Source organism: Acomys russatus, chromosome 4 (genome assembly GCF_903995435.1).
Source record: "Acomys russatus chromosome 4, mAcoRus1.1, whole genome shotgun sequence".
In the NCBI taxonomy this organism is placed as follows: domain Eukaryota; kingdom Metazoa; phylum Chordata; class Mammalia; order Rodentia; family Muridae; genus Acomys; species Acomys russatus.
In genome coordinates, this window is record NC_067140.1 from 39867229 (window position 1) to 39889299 (window position 22071).

Here is a 22071-nt window from a genome sequence, read left to right on the forward strand (position 1 = left end):
AGGTTTGGGCAAGTGTGTATGAGGTAGAAATGGTGGCTCAGGCATTGCCAAGATTGACTAAGGTTCAGTCTCCAGTTCTGTTTCCTGCTACCCAGCTGGATGACCTCGAATAAGTTGATGGCTGAGAGTGGGCATTGCTGGTGATGTGTACCGTAAAACTTCTTTCACAAGACAGTCATGAGCGCTGAGCCAGCAACACCATCAACCCTTTGAGCCTAGGGGTTTCACACGCATGGACTCAACCAAACACATTTGTTGATATTTGAAAAAAAAACCAAAACACTCCATCACATCTGCACCGAACTCATACAGATGTTTTTCTGTCATTCTGCCCTAAGCAACACAACATAGCAATCACCACAAATAAACAGCACACTAGTTCACCATTTGCACTGTGGTGGGTGTTATAAGCAGGTGGCTTAAATTGCACAGGAAGGTGTGCACAGGTTATGTGAAAATACTGTACTCAAGATTGTATTTGAGGAATTTGAGCATTTGCATGTTGCGACATCTGTGGAGATCCTGGAGCCAGTGCCCTGCGGAGCCAATTGCATTCAGGGGCTGACTATGTTTCCTCAAAGAGCTGGTGAATATTTCAGAGTTTGTTAATGGCAGTACAGTGTATGCTGTTGCTATTCAACTCTGCCGTTGCAACAGGAATGACAGCCATGGACAGCATGTCAGTGAATGGGTGTGGATACGTTTGAATAAAACCTTATTTTTACATATACAGTTGATAGGCCATATTGGACCAGTGGGCCGTGGCAGGCTGATGCTGTGGGTACAACTGGCGATAATCATGCTAAGCAAATTAATTCAGGCTCAGAAAGAGAGAGTGTTCTCTCTCAAGTGTGGTTTCTAGATTTTATATAGATACGTAAAACTGTGTCTGACTGTATGACATAAAAGTAGAAACAAAACTACCTAGGGGAACAAAGGGAGCTAACAAGAGGGATGGGAGTGAGAAAGGGACAGAAGATGCTATGGAGGGAATAGACTCAACATATAAAAATACATGCATGAAAATCTCATTATGTAACCCAGTTCTATGTACACAGAATATTTTAAAAAATGAAAATTAAAAATAGTATTCCTGTCTAATAGAAATATAAGTCACACATAATATTGATTTTATCATAACCATAGTTAATAACAGTAAAAGAAAGAGAAAAACTTAGTTCTAAGAATGTGTTTTGTTGACCCCAGGCCACAGAAACTCCTGTTGATCCAACGTGCAGCAAATATGAAAGAAAACGTTTACAGGATTTAAAAAAATGTTTTTCACGTTTTGTTTGCTTTCCTCTTTGAAGGCATACACACATGTGTGTGAGTGCTGCTTGCGCCTTGGCACGTGTCTGTGCAGGTGTGAGTGCCTGCATGTGGAGGTTTGAGTCTCTTCCTGTACTTGACCTTCTACATTGAGGTAGGGTCTCTGACCATGGAGCTTGCCGTTGTGGGTAGTCAGGCCAGCCTGAATGCTCTGCTCCAGGCCTTCCCTGTCTCTGCCTTCAGAGCTGGGATTGATTACAGGATGACTGCCACACTCACCTGCCTTTCATGTGGATGCTGGGGTTGAAAGTGCAGTCCTCACACTTGCACGGCAAACACTCTCCCCACCAAGCCATCTCCCCAGCCCCTACCTGAACCCCTGAGAACAGTATTCCTTGGTATTATTTTTCAAAACTCTGCTGTGTGCTTTCCACCTCTAGCATGTCTCGTTTCCTTACGTGGCTGCGTGAAGGAGCATGCTCCAGCTGGTGACTCCCAGAGCACAGGTTCCCAACCCGGAGGGGACTGATAATGGTGATTTACTTGCAAAAACAAAAACAAAAGCAAAAAACAAAAGCCCATTAACAAGCCCTAAAGACAAAACAGGAGAGAACAGAAGCAGCTCAGCAGCAGTTCTCCCATTTTATACAAGTATGTTGTTCTGTTTGTTCTTTTTATTGTTAGTTATTATTGTGGATCTTGTAGTGTGCTTAGCTGAGAGAGTGAGTGTGATCATGACGGTCTTGTACAGGAGGAACGCAGTATACCAGAACTGGGGCATGTGCCGCTGGATGAGGGCTCAGGAGACACCAGTGTACACCCTCCGTGGGAAGGGGAGGGGCTGCTTCCTGCGGGTCCGTGGGTGCACGCTCAACTGTGCACTTTTGTTCACGCGTGTGCATGCATGGTCTAGGTCACAGTGAGGAAGAGAACACATGTAATTCCTTCTGTGGACTGTGTCCAAATGTGTGAACTTCAGCGTTAAGTGTTTCCGTGTTTGTTTTCTGAGTTTTAAGTCGGGCTGAGTTGTTTTTCCTCCTAGACACCCACACTCCTGGCTCAGCTAGGGCAGGGCCAACGTCATCCACTGGCCAAACCAATGTGTATAACTAAGTAAACCGTGCCACAATGGCCGTTCAAAAGCACAGTCAACATCACAAGCTGTGATCTCACTCTCTGAAAAAAAAAAAAAAAACCTCATTTGACAGAATACAATCTGAAGTCTAGACAGTTGAAAGGCTAAGAGAGACCTGAGCCCCCGAGAAAAACTTGAAGAGTTTTGTTGACCTCAGGACATAGAAACTCCTGTTGCTCCAACATGCAGCAAATATGAAAGAAAACATTGATGGGATTTTTAAATTTTTTGTTTGTTTTCTTTTTTGAAGGCATATACGTGTGTGTGTGTGTGTGTGTGTGTGTGTGTGTGTGTGTGTATGTGTGTGTTGCTTGCACATTGGCACATGTCCCCATCCAGGAACATAGATTTCTTCCTAAACACTTAATGGAACACACGTCAGACTGTCGGGCATGTCCCATGCTGGGAAACACAGACAGGAAGCCACAGGTCCATGTCCTAACTGCTCACCATGAAGAAGACGTCGTCTGTCTTTATAGAAGGAGGATGCAAAGAAAAGCTTTTAATGTCATCTTGTAGTTCCATAACATTAAGCCGGGAATGGTTGGACCACGTTCAGTTCAGTTCACAACACCGTTCTCAGGAGGCTCGCAAAGACCAGCAACTCCCGCTCCAGGACATCAGATGCCTTTGGCTTCCACGGGCATCCACACTCATGTGCACATGCCCATGCACAGACACGCATGCATTTATGTAATTCAAAATAAATAAACATTAAGTAAATAAAGAAAAAAGATAAAGTATACTTTATATATTCTTGATATAGTTAAGGTTTCATAATAGCATAGCTAATTGCATGCAGTAATAGGATGCATTTCTGGCATTTCCCTTTCCTTCCAGAAGGGTGCAGTGTGAAGCTGAGAAAGATATTTGCCTCCCTCAGTAGTAATACCCTGCTATTAAGCAACTCATAGGCTGCAATTTAAAGACACCTCCTCTCCGCCTATTCACTCACTCTCCCACATGCACAGGCCCTTCAGGAATTCAACATTCAGAAAAAAAAATCCCAGATATACGACACAGTTGTTTTAAAGGAAGCAAGCAAATGGGCCTTGATGTTGTTACCATAGCAGCCAAACACTCTCCTGTCAATCATCCTAAAGTGAATTATTAGTGAGCTTTGTCCAGCATACAATTAATAAGCACACCCGGTGTTTTCAGGAGCAGGTAAAATGTGGTCATTGTACTGGGCCATGCTCCTTGCTGTGGCATCCCATGGGGAAAGATCTGCAGGGGTCAGCCATTCTCCTTGGGTCCTCTTCACTGGTTAAGGACTTTGTTCCCCTGGCATTTGGGAGCTGCACAAAAGGTTGGTCTCACTGAACCATGTTTTCAGTAGTAAGATGCTTAAATTAGCCCCTCCAACACCCCTCTTCTCTCTGGCCTTCTGAAGATTTGACTCACCTCTGCTAGGATAGCCCTCGCCCACAGATTAGGCTGTCATCGCTAGTCATTGGCTGACCAGAAACAAGTTCAGGTACTAATTCCAAAGGACGATGAGAGAGGAACGCTGCCTTATTTTGTTATTTTTTCTTTTGCAGTGTATCGAGTTATAAATTCCCACTCCTCATCTTTATTTAACAATAAAAAGAATTTCACTTTAGGGAGGGCTAAGTATTCCCAGAAAGAGAAATTTAATACAATTTTCTTAAGCTTTCTCAGTTTTCATGTGTGTGAGATGGGCTTAAGTAAACAGTTTTATTAGTGTGAGGAACTTGACAGATCAATGCTCATGGGCTCCTTGGCATGCTAGGCAATGCTGTCAAGGAGGTTTATACCTGAGCCACCCCTCAATACCTCTCTAGTATGGGTCCCCCGAGATCTCTTAGGACGTATCTATCTTTTGAGGTAGGGGTGTGAGACAGGGTCTCAGTGTTGCCCAGGCTGGCCTGTAACTTCCTATGTAGCCAAGGCTGGCATTGGACTCACTGCATTCCTCCCACTTCAAGTGCCCTGGTGAAGAGATTATAGGTAGAAGCCACCATGCCCCACTTTTGTTGATATTCAATACAGAATACAACTTTTTGTTCTCTCTCTCTCTCTCTCTCTCTCTCTCTCTCTCTCTCTCTCTCTCTCTCTCTCTCTCTTTCTCTCTCTCTCTCTCTCTCTCCTCTCTCTCTCTCTCTCTCTGTGTGTGTGTGTGTGTGTGTAGGCCAGAGGTGTGTAGTAGATGTCTTCCTCAATTCCTTTCTGCCTTGTTTCATATTATTTATTTTTATTTTGAAATAGTATCTATCATTGAACCTGGAGTTCACTAATTCAGCTAGGCTGTCTGCGTAGAGAGGCTTGGAATTGCCTGCTTTGTTCCCTCAAAGCTTTTTTTATTTATTTTATTTTTAAAAATATGGTTCTAGGAACCACACTCAGGGCTTCCTAATTTGTGCACAGAAAGCACTTTACCCAGTGAGCCATTTCCTCATCCCACAACTTCCATTAAAAAATATTAATTTTCATTTTTGCTTTTTCAAAAGAGCACACTTGAAGCCAGCATTCAAAGAACAGCGTGTGATGTCTTTTCTTTGACACTTTCTTCATTGGTAAAATATATGAAGGTGTGTATATATATGTGTATATGTATAAAATTTCACAGAACATATATATATATGTATATATATTTTTTATATTGGATGCAGTGAAAGATGAAAGATGAGAGGGTGCCCTTAGACTGTAGGCCTCTATTGGAGAAGCAAACTCTGCTGTAAGAATGAATTAAAACAGGGAACATTCTATAACTACAGAAAATAAAATCATTACTTTAAGGCTTAGGTGTGTGCCTTTCTTTTTATTGCTTTTTGAAAATAATATGCATGGGGCTGGACAGTTGGCTCTGTAATAAAGAGCACTGGCTGGTTTTCCAAAGGACCCAAGTTCAATTCCCCGCACCAACACGGGAGCCCACAACTGTTTGTAACTTCAGTTCTAAGAGATCCAATGGCCTCTTCTGGTCTCAACCACTAGGCATGCATGTAGTACACAGGCAAAACACCCATACATATAAAATAATAAGTTAAAAATGTTATGCAGAGATAATTTCTGCATAGAGCATCAAGCGCAGAACCTGCTGGCTCAAGATTTTAAACAAATCCTTGAGCGTGGTGCTGCACAGCAGTGATCTCAGCACTTGGGAGATGGCGGCGGGAAGATGAGGAGGTCACGGCCATTTTCAGTGAGTCTGAGATCAGCCTGCTGTTACAGGCCGGTCATACCAGAGGTTTGTAAGCCAAAGCTGGGAGACAGAAAATTCAAGGTCTGCTCAGGCTGCAGGGTGACTTCAGGGCCAACCTGGGCAACGTATAGTCCCTATGTTAAAAGAGAAAACAATAAAACGAGGCTTGTGGCTAGTTCTTAGTAGTAGGGCACTTGTCTGATATGTGCCAAGGTTCTGGGCTCAATGTTCAGTACCTAAACAAAAATCATTATCTACGGTTGATTAGAAATTCTTGGGTAATCCAGGAAACCCCAGGAAAAGAAAACTCAGCTTTAAAGACCAACTTTGGAGAAAATAAAGTAGCACAGAGCATGGCTGTCCTAGGTTCCTGAGGTATTCTGAGACCCTAGTAGGTCCTGGCCTGTGGGCCTTTATGGTTTTCTAGAAAGATCATGTACCTGCCACTCATGGTCCTCTGCAGGGTCTTCCGCCCGAGGGAAAGCGAACAGCAGGGAACTGCAAGTCACGTTTGGGCAACTGACTCAACTTCTCAACCCTTTTCAGCTTCCAATTGTCCAACTGGAAGAGGTAAACAGTACGGTTTCCCTTTTTGGGTTGTCTGGAGGATGAAATGAGAACTCGTGTGACATGAGCTTGTCGTGCAATGGAATCTGAACACCTGTCATCATCTCTCTCCTTTGTCCTGGGAAGGCTGCCCTTTTGCTAAATTGACTGGAAGGTTGACCGATCTTTCTAAGTTTCAACTCAGAAAGGGATAAAGAGATTTGCAGTTCACTTTCTCACACATTCTCTCTGGGGCCTCTAGAAGGCATGTGACTGGCCCCTCAGGGAGAGGAGATAAGTAGCAACACTCTGCTCTGCCCTAACCTTGCATAAACTACGTATTTCTGAAATCTCTGGGACCGCGCCTTCACACAAGCAGTACCATATTGAAGCAGATGACTGCCACCTAGAAATGGGGTGGTATGGGGGAAGCCGTTGACTGGAACTCTGAAACTGTCAACTCCTCACTCTTAAGACTACTACCACCACCCTCACTACCACCACCACCATCACTATTATCACCACCAGCAACTTCCTCCTCCTCCCCTCAAGGCTAGTGGGAGAGTGAGGCTTGGATTGCTAAGATCCTCTTAAGTTCCCCAACTCCGTTGCTGAAAGTGTCTGTGTAGCTGTCCAGGGGAACAAACATACAAGGGGCCAAACTTCTATGATAGCATTTCTTTCCTTTCTGGAGACTTGGGAATGAGGATGCTGATGAATGCCGCCAGTCTTCGAGTGGCTAGGCATCTCCAGCCAGTCGGCTAGTATCTTTGATGGCTTGATGATCTGAGACACTTTTAGAATTCCTGGGCCCAGTGTGTGCTTGCTGTTTTGCTCTGTGGCCATGTGTTGTGCAGATTTAGCCTAAATGAGTCTTTCTTATTCAGGAGGGTGGAGGCCCGTGTTTACGATCTATACATGCCTTCTCAGAAACTCTTGGGGCTCAAGGATGGGGTCAGAACTCAAATCAGCCAAGGTAATGGTTGTTTTTCCATGCCCTCCCGTGACATCCAAGCTCATCCAAAGTTTGGCACCATGAATGGTTTTCTACTTTGCAGTTCAAATATATAACATTATGGTATCATTTTTTAAAAAAAGTCAATCTCAGCTCTAAGTGGTTTTGTTGATTAATAGCCAACCACAGATGCAAATCATATTTGACAAGAGAGCTTCTGTTATCATTTTGTTTCATGTCCTTGGATTCAATGAGATAGTGTGCTTAGTCACACCATACTCGGCTTTATACTGGTGTATGCTTCTCCTTCAAGCAACTGAAGAAATTGACAGAGCAGAGGAGGAAAGCACAGGTCTTTGCCAAACTCTGCTCTGTTGCAACAATAGAGTTTGCTAGTGGCCTCTTCCATCTGAAAACTCTCAAAGCTCCTCACATGTCAGGAGGACATTGTTGTCCCAGAGATCCTATGGACAGGATCTGGCAGGAGATGGGATGGTGTCATGGTGCCTGTTCTTCATGATGTCAGCATTACCTTGTAGAATCCACTGGGCACCAAACCACAGGCATTGAGTAGCCTCCCCCCCCCCCCATTAGTCAAATCTGTTGGTAGGTGATGAGATATCAGAGACAAGTGATTGACTGAGCTTATCTTGAGTAGTTTGTTGCAGGGTGGTAGCTTTGCTTAAATCCATCAAATATGTCAGTTCATGCCATCTTCAGAACACCCAGTGAGCAGTCCCTCTCTGTCTGTGAGGGACTGTGTTCCAAAATACGATCCCCAGTGGATCCCTGAAATGGTGGAACATATCCAACCCTACATAAACTATGTTTTCTCCTACACATGCTTACCTGTGAAAATACTTTATCTATTAGGCTTACTAGATACTAATATCTAATGATAGACCATAATAATACATAGTGATACTGTGCCCAGCATCACTTACTCTCACCTTAGGGCCATTACTAAGTAGCATGAGGATTATTTAAGCACAGGCTGTAGGATTCCATGACCATACTCTGCTGTTGTCTAAGTTTTTACTGAGTGACGCAAAGTGGGCAGTACCCACAGCATACTTAACATGGGAAGAAGGCCACTCCTGTCCTGATGGGCTGGCTGACACAAGATGCAGTCATGCTACTCAGAATAGCAGCTTAAAATTTCTGAGGTATTTGTCTCTTGAACAAACATCTCCCTATTTTTACACCCTGGTGAGCTATGGGCAACAAACTATGGAAAGCCCAACCATTGTAAGAAGAGACACCACAGTGCCATCCCTATTTGTGGACAGGGAAAGAAGATGCTGAGCAGCTCAAACTCTGTAGCTGGTGAGCAGAGGACCAGGCCCCACTCCAGCATCTGCACCTACCCTAGCTCCTTCAGCTTGGCTATTTCTTCTCCTTGAAGTCCTCATAACACTTTCATCTCCTTAAGCCTTGCAACACTTTTAGGCTTGTTTCTTTTACAATGCCACAGTGAAAATAATCTTTTCAAAGCAAAACAAAAATAAGCTTGAACCGAAAAACATACAAAGTAACAAACCCAAGCCAAAATCAGTTTTGTTTATCTTCTTTAAGTCTGTGTGATTGTCATTTGAGTAAGACTGCGTCACTAGGCACACGGACTCATTCCTGTAACCTCAGTGCTTGGGAGGCTGAGGTGGGAAGAGGCTCAGAGTGGGAGGCTGGTCCATCTAGTTTGCTTTTCTGTTGCTATGATAAGACATTGACATAAAGCAACTCGGGGAGCAAAGGGTTTGTTTGCCTTACACATCTGGGCCACAGTCCATCATGGAGGGAAGTCAAGATAGGACCTCTGAGCACAGACTTAGAGGCAGGAACTGAAGCAGAGCCATAGAGGAGTGCTGTTTACTGGTTTGTTTGCCCTGGCTTGCTCAGCCTGTCAGGACCACCAGCCCCGGGGTGGCGCTACTTATGCTTGGCTGGGACCTCCCACATCAATCAAGAAAGTACTCCATAGACTTGCCTACAGACTAATCTGATGGAGACATTTTCTCAATTGCACTTCCCTTTTTTTTTAGATGACTCTAGCTTATGTTATATTGATTTTTTAAAAAAAAAACCTAACCATCACAATGATAATAGTGAGTTCTAGGCAAGCCTGAGCCTCATAGTGAGACCCTGTGTCAAAAAAACAAAAAAAAAAAAACCCAACCAACCAAACAAACACACACACAAAAAAAAAAACCCTGCAGCACTCCCTACCAAACCAAACCTAACCAAACCAAAATGAAACAACAAAAACCTATGCATAGTTTGAAGTGTGCTATTTTTATTTAGGATCCCATCAGATATCTTTCCTACTACGTTCTTCCGCGATGTAACTGTCAATGGTCCGGTCAGTTCATACATTTTAAGTCACAGCTACACACGAAACTGACTTAAGTCATCCTCTATCATTGGCGACTTATGTTACTTCGAGGTTCTTATCATGAAGCGCAACACAAGCGGGAATTTTGTACATGCACTCGCCTCTGTGTTTTAGTAAATTCCTTAGCTGGCTGTAGAGTTTCAGCTTTTGTGGTGCTGAATAAGACTGAGGACTAAGAGCATTGCAGGGCTGAGGATACTGGCTGAATGGAGGAGCGCTTGCCCTGGCCTGTGCTGAGTCCAATCTCCTATACCAAAGCTGCTAAGCTTCTTTCAGTACTGCATTGTGGGAAACCAATATCTCCTGTTTGAGACAGAATCTTAGTCACTCATCTGCGTTTTAGGATAAACGTTAGGATGTATGATTTGTACTTTTGCAGATTTTAGTTACATTTTTCACGAGAAGTTGATTCTATATTGTGGCGAAAACTTTAAAGGTCGCTCAGGGTGGGAGGGAAATGTGAAATGATAGCAACAAAGGTCCGTGATCAGCAGGTGACTGAGTGGAAAGATCAGCACAGCGGCTGAGCACATCCCCCGTGGTACAAACGGTTTAGTTTTAAACCTAGTTCGCATCTTAGTTGCACAAGTTGGCTAATCCCTCTGAGCTCAGTGTCTCCATCTGTCAAATGGGCCCATTGAGATGCATGCTTCACAAGGTCATGGTGAGCACTTAGCTTTAGAAGAATTGAGTCTGTCAGCTGATGTGTGCAGTCGCTGCATCAGTTAAAGTGTTATGCTCCTTATCATGGTCACTTCCCCTCCTTGGAGAGACTGTGCTCTAAGGGTCCTATTTTTATCTGCTATGGGCAGAACCTGATGGCCTACAGGGATGCTTAGCTTTTCTTGGAAAGACAGCCAATGAAATGGTGTTCTGGGGCCTACTATTTTCCTGAAATGCAAAGGGGACTTAGGGCTCCCACTTCCTGTGGGAGATAAAGGCAATTTAGGGGCCTCTGAACTGGCACACTGCCTATCAGTGAACAGGCTTATGGGTTACTTATTATTTTTCATGTCTAAAGTTTTAAAAAATTGACATTTAATGACAGCCATGTATCCAGAGCCTTTAAGTACTCTTGGTGGCACTCTAAAGGGAAAAAGGAGGGAACTTACTGCTTGGTGTAACTGAGGTGTCCAGGGATTCTGTAGGTTTAGATACAGGAGAACCGAGGGCTGATCTGCATTACTGAGTCTCTTAGCTGGGTTTGCTTCTGGCTTATCTTTTTTTGTTGTTGTTGTTTTGTTTTTTGTTTTTTGTTTTTCGAGACAAGGTTTCTCTTTGTAGCCTTGGCTGTCCTAGACTCACTTTGTAGACCAGGCTGGCCTTGAACTCACAGCGATCCTCCTGCCTCTGCCTCCCAAGTGCTGGAATTAAAGGCGTGTACCACTATCACCCGGCTCTTCTGGCTTATTTTTGTCCCAGGCCACGATGGGTCCTGACAGCTCAAGGCATATGGTGCCTTCACAGTTAATAGCCACAGCAGTGAAAACTGCCTCTTTCCCGATGCATCCAGGCAGAATCCCATGCAAGAGTCTCATTGGTTGAATTCCAGTTCCATGCCTTTCTGGTGTTACCAGTGGGGAAAAGCTCACTCCAATTGGCTAGATATAGATTACTGCACACACTTTTGTGGAACACACAGAGATGGGTGGTTCTCCAAAGAGGTGCTGAGAAGACAAAAGGGAAGGAAATGGAAAAGAAAGAAACCAAAAGAGATGAAGAGGAGAAGTATACACAGCTACTACACTCTGGAAAATTCTCATAGTTGGGCAGTTCACAGCAGCGCCCTGTTATACCCCATTCCAGCTTAATTCACCAGCTCCTTTCCCCTCACCCACCTCCACGTGGGTGTGATTTTTTTTTTTTCAGTGAAGTGTTGTTTTCTTGCACCTGAAGCCTCAGCACTTGCAGTGACTGCAGCTTCTAGGAGCTCAGGGTGTCATTAGCAGCATAACAGCCACCCTGTGTGGCTTAGCTTTTCCCTACAGGTGCTAAAAATACCCAGAGCACTGAAAACAAGCAAGGGCGTGTCTGCTTGGGGCAGACACCCAGCCACTAAGCCGCCTTAGCACTGGCTCTTCAGGGAGAGCCACTGGCTCACCCACCTTCTTCCTAGGCTGGTTTTACTTTGGATTCTGCTAGAACTGTAGCGAATACAGGAAGACAGGGGCTTGCCGGTGGAAGAGAACTGTGTGTAGGAGGCAAAATGAAGGAACCTGATAACCCTTTGTTTGCACTGACTTTGCTGCTCTCTGTAGGCTTGAACTAAGATGTGTCAGATGTGTCAAGAGATCAGACCAGTCCCCGCAGCAGCACAGATTAGCTGGGATTTAAACTAACACTCCTTACCAAGAGATCACCTAGACTTAACCCTCCAGCGTGTGTCCATGAAGAGGCCCAAGGAGCGCAGCATTCAGAGAAGGTCAGTGTGCATGCTGACCAGGGCCAAAGCCCAAGGCTATTCCCCACGCCCCGCCCCCCCAACCAAAGGAAAATTCCAGAGCCTTTCTGTGGAGCCCTTAGGTGGAGTTGAACCATACAGGAAGCCAGGGTCTTCTTAATTCAAGCATGTGTGCCTCTCTTCTGTATCTCAAGAGCTCAAAGTATTGGCACCCCATGCTCAATAGCTACAGCTACCGTTAGAGAGCCTGCTTGCTGTGGGTTGTGTTATCAAACCAGTGAGCTCTTGGGGTTTTCAAAAGCTAGCCAAGGGACTATGTGGTATGATCAGACAGGTTATGGAAAAAAGTGACTCATAACAGATCTGACCTTTCGTAGGCTGTCTGGAATCATCTTCTGTCTGTTTAACAATATAATGAACCCGACTCTCAGTGAGAGCATGTGGGCCATGGCTTTGGCTGGTTGAATGGAACAGATCTGATGTTGCTAGGGAGATGGTCATAGAAAGGAGAAACTGAGGCAATCAACAGGTTTTTTGAAACCAATTCTGTGGATGCCTGGACTTCATCAAACTTCCTCTTTTCCCATTGGTAATTGTTGCTTGATTAATAGAGTGCTGAGAAGTTGTTCTCAGGACTGTCTTTCCATTGCCCTGTTTATGGCAGGACCCTGGGGTTTAAATGAGAAAGTTAATTATCAAAGAATAAGCATCAGTCAGTTCTTGGGACAAAATATACTTCATATTGTTTCCTTCTATACGTGAGGGGAAGAAGTGCATGTACCACGGACATATGCTTCTCATTGGAAAACTTGATTGACTGTCTGGCTCTCTAGGTTGGTGCTCATGGAGAGTCTTTGGCCTCTCCTCGAGCCTCAAATGAAGTCATCTGAGCTCCCAAATTGCTAGGTGGTCGCTCCCAGGGAGTATGGCAGAGGCAGGGAGTGCCTGGCTCTTTGTGGATGGGAGTTTGTTATGACTGTGTAAATCAAAAAAACAAGAAGAAAATAGCAGTATATTGTCTATTTAATCTGCATTGCCTAAATGTGGCAAAGTACTTCGAAGCTGTACAAGTCAGGGAAGCCTTATAAGAAGAGTGACAGAAACGGCAACAGAAGGATCTAGCCTTCACGAGGCTTTTCTTGTGTGTCACATTATTTTCTGTGTGGTGTGCACCTTAGTGCATTAAATCCACTGACAATGCCTTTTAGACTCACTCCTATGTGGTCTCCTTCTCTGAGTTAAAGTCAGGTAGGTGAGCTGAGTCCCCTTTCCAACTTTAACTGCGTCCCTATGGATTTGACTTTCTATAGAATTTAATTGAAGACAGCCATGGGTGTATGTTTGGAGACACCACCCTCTTTTGCTTTTACTGCTTGTAGGAGCCTTAATTCTGAGGCCCCAGATTTAAATCCATATGCAAGATTCAGTTCCAGGTTAAAGACCAGCTCTATTCTTCTCTCCCTTGCTCCAGGGCATTAGGAGTGTTTTAATTTTCTGATGATTGTTCTCAGTTTCCATGAAAAGGAGGAGCTCCGGATGCATAGTCTTGTAAACACGGACTGCTGATGCGAAATGCGAAGGGTGAGCTCCCGGGGAGCTGTAGATAGTCATGAACCAAGCCCAGGTCGCTGCAGCTTGGAAGCGACAGCAGCCACATTCTCTTGGCCTTTCCTCTGTCTCTGGTGGAGCAGCAGCAAGCTGTTGGAGTGAATGGCTTCCTGGGAGGCAAGGACCCCTGCTGTCCCGAGAGCCATCACCCAAACAACATGCCAGAGTAATGGGTCCCTAGGGGGAAGTCTTGCGGAGGCATCCAGCCATGGAGCCACTAGCAGGAGCCTGCCTCATAGGACCTAGGGGTTCAGCCCTTTCCCAGAGTGTCTATGCACTGTGATGCTGTTTTAGTAGCACAGTCTGGAGTCCTGAGCTGAGAATGGGCTCTTAGAAAGGCAGGGAGCACACAACAAGAAAATTTCCTCAACCATGTTCATAGCAGCCTTACTCATAATAGCCAGATTATGGAAACAGCCTAAGTGTCCCTCAGTAGAAGAATAGATAAAGAAACTGTGGTACATTTACACTATGGAATACTGCTCAGCTATTAAAAACAAGGAATTCCCAAATATGTGGACAAATGGATTGAGCTAGAAATGATCATAATGAGTGAGTTAACCCAGAAGCAGAAAGACTCAAATGGTATATACTCACTTATATCTGCATACTAGCCCAAGGGGCATGTCCCATGAAAGTCTTCACTTACCAGGACACTGGGACAGAGGGGAGGACATCCTATTGGGATTCTAGATGAGAGAAGCATGGGAGAATAGCAAAGTAGAAGGATCCAGAGGATCTTAGAAACCTACAAGAAGAACATTATGATAGGCAGATTTGGGCCCAGGGGTCCTGCTCAAACTATGGCACCAGCCAAGGACAATACAGGCTGTGAACTTCAAACCCCCTACCCAGATCTAGCCAATGGACAGGACATTCTCCACAGTTGAGTGGAGAGTGGGGTATGACTTTCACACGTACTCTGGTGCCTCATATTTGACCATGTCCCCTGGAGGGGGAGACCTGGTGGCACTCAGAGGAAGGATAGCAGGCTACCAAGAAGAGACTTGATATCCTATGAGCATATAAAGGGGGAGGAAGTCCCCCTCAGTCATAGTCATAGGGGAGGGGAGTAAGGGGAAAATGGGAGGGAGGGAGGAATGGGAGGATACAAGGGATGGGATAACCATTGAGATGTAACAAGAATAAATTAATAAACTAAAATTAAAAAAAAAAAGAAAGAAAGAAAGGCAGGGAGTGGCATTAGTGATCGTACCTAAAACTTATAAAGAGACTTCCACATTCTGTGGGATCTTTGTGATGTTCACCTCCCTCCCTCCCTCCCTCCCTCCCTCCTTCCCTCCCTCTCCTCCTTCTGTGTCCAGAGGTCAAGGCTGGGTGTCTTCCTTGTGGTGCCTCACTTTTATTGATTGATTGATTGATTTTGAGATAAGGTCTCTCCCTGAACCCAAAACTCACTGTTTAGGTTGTGTTGGTTTGCTTGTAGGCTCCACCTCTCTCTGCCCCCTTGACCCCCAGTACTGGGGTTACAGACACTTTCCGCCATGCCCAGCTTTCACGTGGGTTCTGTGGTCCTGAATTCATGTTTTTTTACTTGTGTAACAAGTGCTTTTCCCACATCAAGCATCCACTTCACCTTGAGATGCACAGTGGAGCTCTGATCCTCCTCCAAGTGTTCCAGGAGCCACCGCCCTCTCCTACAATTTCCAGGACAAGCGGCACACACTGAGACCCAGTGGCATAGCACATGCGTCGCAACTGTGCCTGAACCTGCTCAGATGGCTTACCTACAGCCATGCACCAGTATGTGTTTGTGTTGTGCTGTGACCCAGTGAATTAAGCCCATAGCATTAGGAAGGACATAGGGCTGGGATAAAAATATCCAACTTAAAACGTAGGCGGCAACCTTTGCCACCACTTTAGCATGTTGAATGGTGGAGCTGGAGAAGTGAGAAGATGTGATTTGGGGAGATGGCCTACCTGGGTCTTTGGTTGGTCAGCTGTGGGATGGGTATTGCAATGCCTAGCATGGAATGATGAGATGGCCCAGTGGGTGAATCCCTGCCGCACAAGCACGAGGACCTGAGCTTGGAGTTCCAGCCCCTATGTAAAAGTCCTAGTAGGGCAATGCACCCTGGGAATCCCAGTGCTGGTCAGACAGAGGCAAAAGAATTCCTGGGGCTCACCAGCCAGCTAATCTATCAGATCAGTAAGCTTCAGGTTCAGTGAGAGACTCTGACTCAAAAAAAAAAAAAAAAAAGTTGCAGAGCGATAGATGAAGACACATTGACTTCTGGCCATGAATGTGTGTGTGCACGTGCAACCCCATACACATATGCATGGTCAGGAACACACGTGCACAGAATAACATATATTTGACGGTGGCAAATAATAATGACAGCCGTAACTGACCGAACATGACTGTTGGCTAAGAATTTTCGGAAGGCCTTCACATTATCCCTAGGGACCGCATTATGCCTACTTTGCAGGTGAGGAAAGTACCTAGAGAGGCTTAGCAACGTTGCCAGCGTCACACAGGCAGGAGGTAGGGAAACAGGATGAAGTTCTGCAGAGGACTGCAGAGGCTGGTGCTGTGGGTAACTCGGCCACACTCAACGATCCAGGCATATGACATCACTGTGTGGAAGGGCTGCCCTGGTGAATGACAGCCAATGTCAGTAGCATGCGAGAAAGCTGAGGTGCCCTGGTGAGGAACTTTCAAAGACTTAACCACATGCTGAGTGCACTCCCTTTTGGTTCCTCTTGATCTTTCTGATTATGACAAAGATCAAATCCTGCTAACGTGCAGCAGTCTTGTCCTTGCATTGTCCCAATACATTTCAGCGCCCCCTCCCTTTTTAAAAAGAGGGAGTCAGTGTCAGAGGCTCCCGCGGATAAGAACATTTAGCCAGTCTGTAGAAACATTCCCTGCCATCTTTATTTTCATGTTGAAGTCATGGCAGGAGATACTGGTGCTTCGGGACAGAACAATGCAAAAGCTTCTCTCCAAATGCAGTCCTGTGTTCACCCCTTTAGGGGAAACAATAGCGAGGTAACACTGAGACACTTCAGAGGTAGCAAAGGTTGGGGAGGGACGATTGCCGCCGCCGAGCGAAAGGTGGCCTTTGGTAGGTTTCCAGCATAACCTGTGCCTCACACTCAACACAGGTCAAGGTCGCTGGGAGAGGAGAGTGCCGCTGTCACTGCTAGCTTGTTAGGAAATGAAGTGAGCCCTTCGTGGGCTGGCTGGGTAAAGTAATCTTTCCACGGAAACTGGGCGTGTTAATCAAGCTTGTTCTGAAAGCTGATGCCTAAAGCATGGGGATGAGAAGCAGGCGTTCATGACTGTCTTCACTGAAACATAGAAACGGAGTCATGCAGATGGGATGGGCTCCAGGGTCAGAGCCTGCATCTGAACTGTGAGGGGGGGGTAGCGCCTTCCCCAGGATGGCTGTGCTGAGGGCAGCTTCTGCGTGGCTTCTTTTGCTCCTTTTCACCCTAACCCAAGCGTTGTTCATCTCTTCCCATAGTAGCAACTGGACTTCATGGCAAGTCAAGAAGTATGAACGGAGTCATGGTAGAACTCACTAGCTCAAAGTTACATCCCTGCCCTGAGCCTGCAGACATTTCCCCAGTGCCCCACCATTGCATGCAACACCATGAATTACAGAGAGACTTCTCAAAGAGAATGGGAGAGATGATTTACTTTAAACTCCAATTTCTAACATGATTGCGTCGTTCAATTCTTCTGAGAGTATCACTTGGAAGAGAAGCAGCCCAGGTGTACTGTAGCAGTCAGCTAGAAAGGTTCTGTAAGAGGAAGAAGTCCTGCATCAGTTCAATCAGCTTTCACCAGGTTATGCTGCAGTAACAAACATTCCCCAAGGTCAGTGGCTCCCAACAACTAAAGCACAAACTTCAGGTTTTGACTGTCTTCTCAATACTGGTTCCATACCAATAAGCAGCTCCTGTCTTGGTGCCTCTTATAGCAAAGGTAAAAGAGAGAGGAAAAAACTATGAGAACGTTCTTAATGCTTCTGCTTGGAAGCAGACAGGTGCGACTTCTGCTCGGTATTTATTTGAGTTCTCAGGGGAAGGCTCTAGAACAAGAATCTGAGTGCATTTAGCTCAGTTGCAGGAAATCCTAGTAATGATGTGGGAAGTGAGCCAGGGAAGGACCAGTAGCTGGGACAGATGGGTCATGGAGCTCCAGGCTATCCCAGGCTACCCCAGTCTAGTGTGTTGACACATCTAGGCTTGTTGATTATTGTTGAGGGCTGCTTCTGGGAGGGCCCCTCACCAGTGCATCAAACTGTGTGTGAACACAGGCAGATTGTCCATCTCATTTCTAATGGGCCCCAGATGAAGTCAGAGACACTAGCAGGTGGCCACTTGCCTGAGGTCATTGGAGTGATATGGCAAAGACACTAGGGTCACGAGATTGTGGACATTTCATTGGCAAAGCATGTTTTGGGGGATGTGTAACCTTTCCATGGAGAGTCAGAAAACGTTTGAAAATGAAGGCACAGTTCTGCAGCTAGTATGAACTCTGAGGTAATAAGTATTCAGACCTCTTTAGTGGGTAAAGGAAGTGACCATGTAGACCCAGCGCTGAGGTTTGTCTGTGCTTTGCAGCATCCTTTACCTTCACAGAGATACTTCTGAATTCTTCTCTCTGTGGTGACTAAAATACTCACATATTGCCAAATGCTCCCTGGTGGGGAGCAAATTCACTGTCTAGCAAACCATTGATGCAGACCATCTGTTCTCTGCTAATCCTCAAGGAGTTGCTTGGCTGGAAGAGGTCATGGTCTATTAAGAGCAACAAGAAAATAGGTACACGAGCTACAGTGACAGCCACCCAGTGGTGTTGAAGTCGGCTCAGATAACTTCACAGTGAAACAGAAATTCTTTGAGAATGGGAACATCAATTCTCTTAAGTGCCGGGATGTCCAGGGAGGAGTCTGGAGACCCTGTGCGAGGTTTTGAAGGTGATGAGGCATTTTCCAGAAGAGCAAGAGAACATGGGGAAGTTGAATACAACCTTTGGTGACTGGAGACTCGGGGATGCTACAGTGATTGGTGTGGGGTGTGCTGCCTTAGTCCTTTTTATACCCCATAGTGTTTGATTGTGGGGCTGTCATTGAACTTTCTACACTGTGTCACAATGGGTGCAGGATTCCCACCTCCTCCATGTTCTATCCTTTCTCCTGCACCTGCACCTTGCACCTGCTGCACTTGCACCTTGCACCTGCACCTTGTACCTGCTGCACCTGCACCTTTCACCTGCCGCACCTGCACCTTGCACCTGCTGCACTTGCACCTTGCACCTGCTGCACCTGCACCTTGCACCTGCTGCACCTGCACCTTGCACCCGCTGCACCTGTACCTTGCTTTAGAGAGGCAGCTCCCCTTCCCAATAAGGGAAAGGTGTATGACAGCATAACACAGGGCCAACAGTCAGGCTCCGAGTCACCACTGGCCTTCTGTACAAACTGAGGAAAGTTACCTAGCCTCTCTGGACTTTTTCTTCTTTCTATGAATGAGAGTATAGTAGTACCACGTACAGGTGTGGGAAGATTGTAGAATGTCAAATACCTGGGTGGATTTCCAACGTGCTTAGCACATTTCAAGAAAGGTCAGCTTGCGCCCATGGCCCAAAGTGACAAATGTCAGCTAAAAAGGACATAGAGGCTGTGACTAGATGTGGATGTAGTCAAACTTCCTGGAGCAGAAAATTTCTCCATCATGCCAGTTCCAACAACAACCCTCAGCAGGGAATTATGGGTTCAGAATAGAAGGGTGATATTCCTGCCCAAGAGATATTTATGAAATGATCATGATGAAATGAATGATGTTTGGAATAGTCACAGCATGTCCCGTGTTCTCTTCCAGGTGTGTCTGCATATACTAACCGATTGCATTTTTGTCACAGTTCCGTGCATTGTTATCACTGACAGAAATACTCGTTGTGTGAACGATGTATCTGAGATTTAGTGCTTTTAAGGCAACTTGCCCAAGGTCATGCAGCTCATAAGTGTTGAAGGGAGAACTGAATGTGTCCTGGGTGGCACTCGGGCAGATGTCACCATGCACTAATTCAGCTTATCCTGCCATGTCTATTTATAGCTGTGATTAGGAGCCAAGCTAGGTACATGTCTTTGTCAGAGGCAATATTTCTTGTGAAATTTTTAGATTAATACTGGAATGGCTCACAGTGAGGCAAGATATACTTACTCTATATACGAGAACTTGTTGGGAGATCAGAACCTTAGGCGACCATGTGGAGGTTTATTTAACCTGTGGTGGGGGACAGTCACATCATCTCATCTGTGAAATGTCCATGCTGTCCATACTGTTCGGTAGATATCACCAGTTTGGGTATCCCTAGAGGAAAACAGAGTCTCTGCTCTCCGTACCACATCACAGTCAGATGATTCTATGTGGCAGGAGGACTCCTTTCAACTTCTGACAAAAGCCATTCCATACCATCTATGCCATAACTACATCCAGCCATGTAGCTCATTGGAGTTGCTCTTCTCTGAACCTCAAATATTGCCCCAACACAGACTTTAGGGTGCCTGCCAGAGATATGGAAGCAGTGCCAAGAGGTGTTCTCTTGAAGCTCAGTAGTCCAGCCACGTGCATGTTAGGGCGTGTTCTCCTTCTCCCAGTAAATCTAGTTTGTATGAAGTGCTTACATAAGGAACAGGCTCTGGGTCTCTGTGACCTTGGGACTGGCTTGACCAAATGAGGTGAGGTTGAATGACTCTCTCTCTCTCTCTCTCTGTTCCTTCCCTCTTTCCCTCTTTATTTCTATATTTTTGTGTGTATGAATATGGGCACTAATAAGCCACAGTGCCCATATAGAGGCCCTCCCTCCTTGTTTGAGGCAGAACCTCTTGGTTGTCACTGCACACACCAGCTAGCTAGCCCTACAGCTCCTGTCGCTCCCTCACATTTCACCATAGGAGCCCTGCTGTTAAGATGGGTACTACTGCACCTATGTGAGTGTGGGAAGTGTAATCTCAGACCCTTGCACCTGTGTCACAAGGGCTGTAACCACTGAGCCATCCCTGCCAGGTCCTTGAGTTTTATGACTGGATCTTCTCCAAACATTCACATTATCATGCAGGGCACACATCTCTTTCCAGTCTTTCAGAGCCCCCTTCACATTTAAAACAAGGAACATCTGAAACTGCTAGTAGTGCTCGGAGGGACACAGTCTAGGAAAAGGTACTCCTACCAAAGGGGACCACGGAAGGTGCTTATGAGACAAAGCAGAGATCCTTGGGCAAAACCCTTTGTGTCAATTAAACCGTGGGACATTGAGAATGTGAGCCTGGAGGGCGTCTCAGATGCTGTAGTGGTCCTGGGCACTGATACCAAGGTTCTCGGTCAAGCGAGCATGGCTTTGGGGGGTTAAGTGGTTCATGAGGCTTAAGAAGGAGAATGTTAAGGAAACAAAGCCAGGAAGGAGCATGCAGTGACATGGCGTAAGGGTTAGGCAACTTTGCTGGGCTCAGGAGCTGGCTGCTGAACTATGGGCTAGCCCATGAGAATTCACAGGGTCTAGGAAGTAGATAGCTCCTGCTCTTGTTCACAGACAGGAAAAGGACATCAAAGAGCCCAAATGGTCCTGTAAATTATGCAATGTACAAACAAACACTTAGCAACCTTGGGGGTTGGAGCCAAATGACAGCCGTCAATAGGACAGCATGTGACTTCTTTGGCATCAAAACACTGGCTAGGTGTGCTTTAAAATACCCAACTTCATCCTGGGGATGGACAGTTGAGCTCATCCCAGAAGTTGGAAGCCAGTGCGCTCCTGCGGCTGAGAGAATGGTCAGGTCAGACATCTGGAGTGGCGCATGGTATGGGTGAGCTGTGAACGGCAATGAGAAGAGAGGAAGGACTGTATTGCCTGGAAAAAAAGAGAAATGACAAGGAGGGATGGAATTGAGGGAGGATAGGAGGAAGGGAAGCAAGATGGATGGGAAGGAGGGTAGGTTATTAAAGAGGTTTGAGAGCCAGTGTTGGCATTTGCAAACATCTGCCTCCTCCAGCTGAGCAGACCTTGCTTAGAAATGGATGAGAGGTGGATAGTCTGTGCTGCAGAAGTGTCTCCAGATGGTGTGTCAGACACCTTTGTGGGCCATGATGTGCCTTTCAGTGAGCACGTGCCTATTGGGTCTGGACCTTTTTCACTGATACTCATTTTCCACCTGGTTTTCCTCTCTAACTGACTCCTCACTTACATGTCTGTGAGATGCTCACTGGTAAGTTGGGAAAGCTGGATCTTTGGCCTGACTTTCACCTATGACTTTCTCACGCGTAACACTTCAGCACACAGAGGCGTGGTGATGGGCTGTTTGCAGAGATTCAAAGGTGAGCATCTTCAGCAATCACTCCTGAGGAACTGGTCCAGATGAAAACCTACTCATCCCAGCTCTGCCGTATTACCTATCTGGCACGTGATAGCTCTGATTCTACTTGCAAGGACTGGTTAAAACGAGCAATGTTAGTGAATTTATGTTTTCAGTTAACCCGGCTGAATGTGCCGCAGGCTAAGGATTGATGCCAGAGTTAGGAGACTCCTTTGTTCTGGGTGTGCTGGGAAGGAGCAGCTGGCTTGGTTTTG

General features: G+C 45.8%; 1 protein-coding gene across 5 annotated transcripts in view; it reads left to right on the top strand.

Moving 5' to 3' along the window:
• The window catches only part of Slc1a2 (solute carrier family 1 member 2), a 124904-nt gene that overhangs the window by 25012 nt on the left and 77821 nt on the right, over positions 1-22071 (top strand). Inside the window, exon 1 of one of the 5 annotated variants that reach the window (XM_051144227.1) lies at positions 21170-21280. The exons of 3 other annotated variants lie outside the window; for them this stretch is intronic. In XM_051144227.1, the coding sequence (XP_051000184.1) occupies positions 21273-21280 (8 nt within the window). In that variant the 5' untranslated portion in view covers positions 21170-21272. Of the gene's footprint in view, positions 1-21169; positions 21281-22071 lie in introns of those variants that run through there. One more of the 5 variants, XM_051144226.1, reaches the window with a different exon arrangement.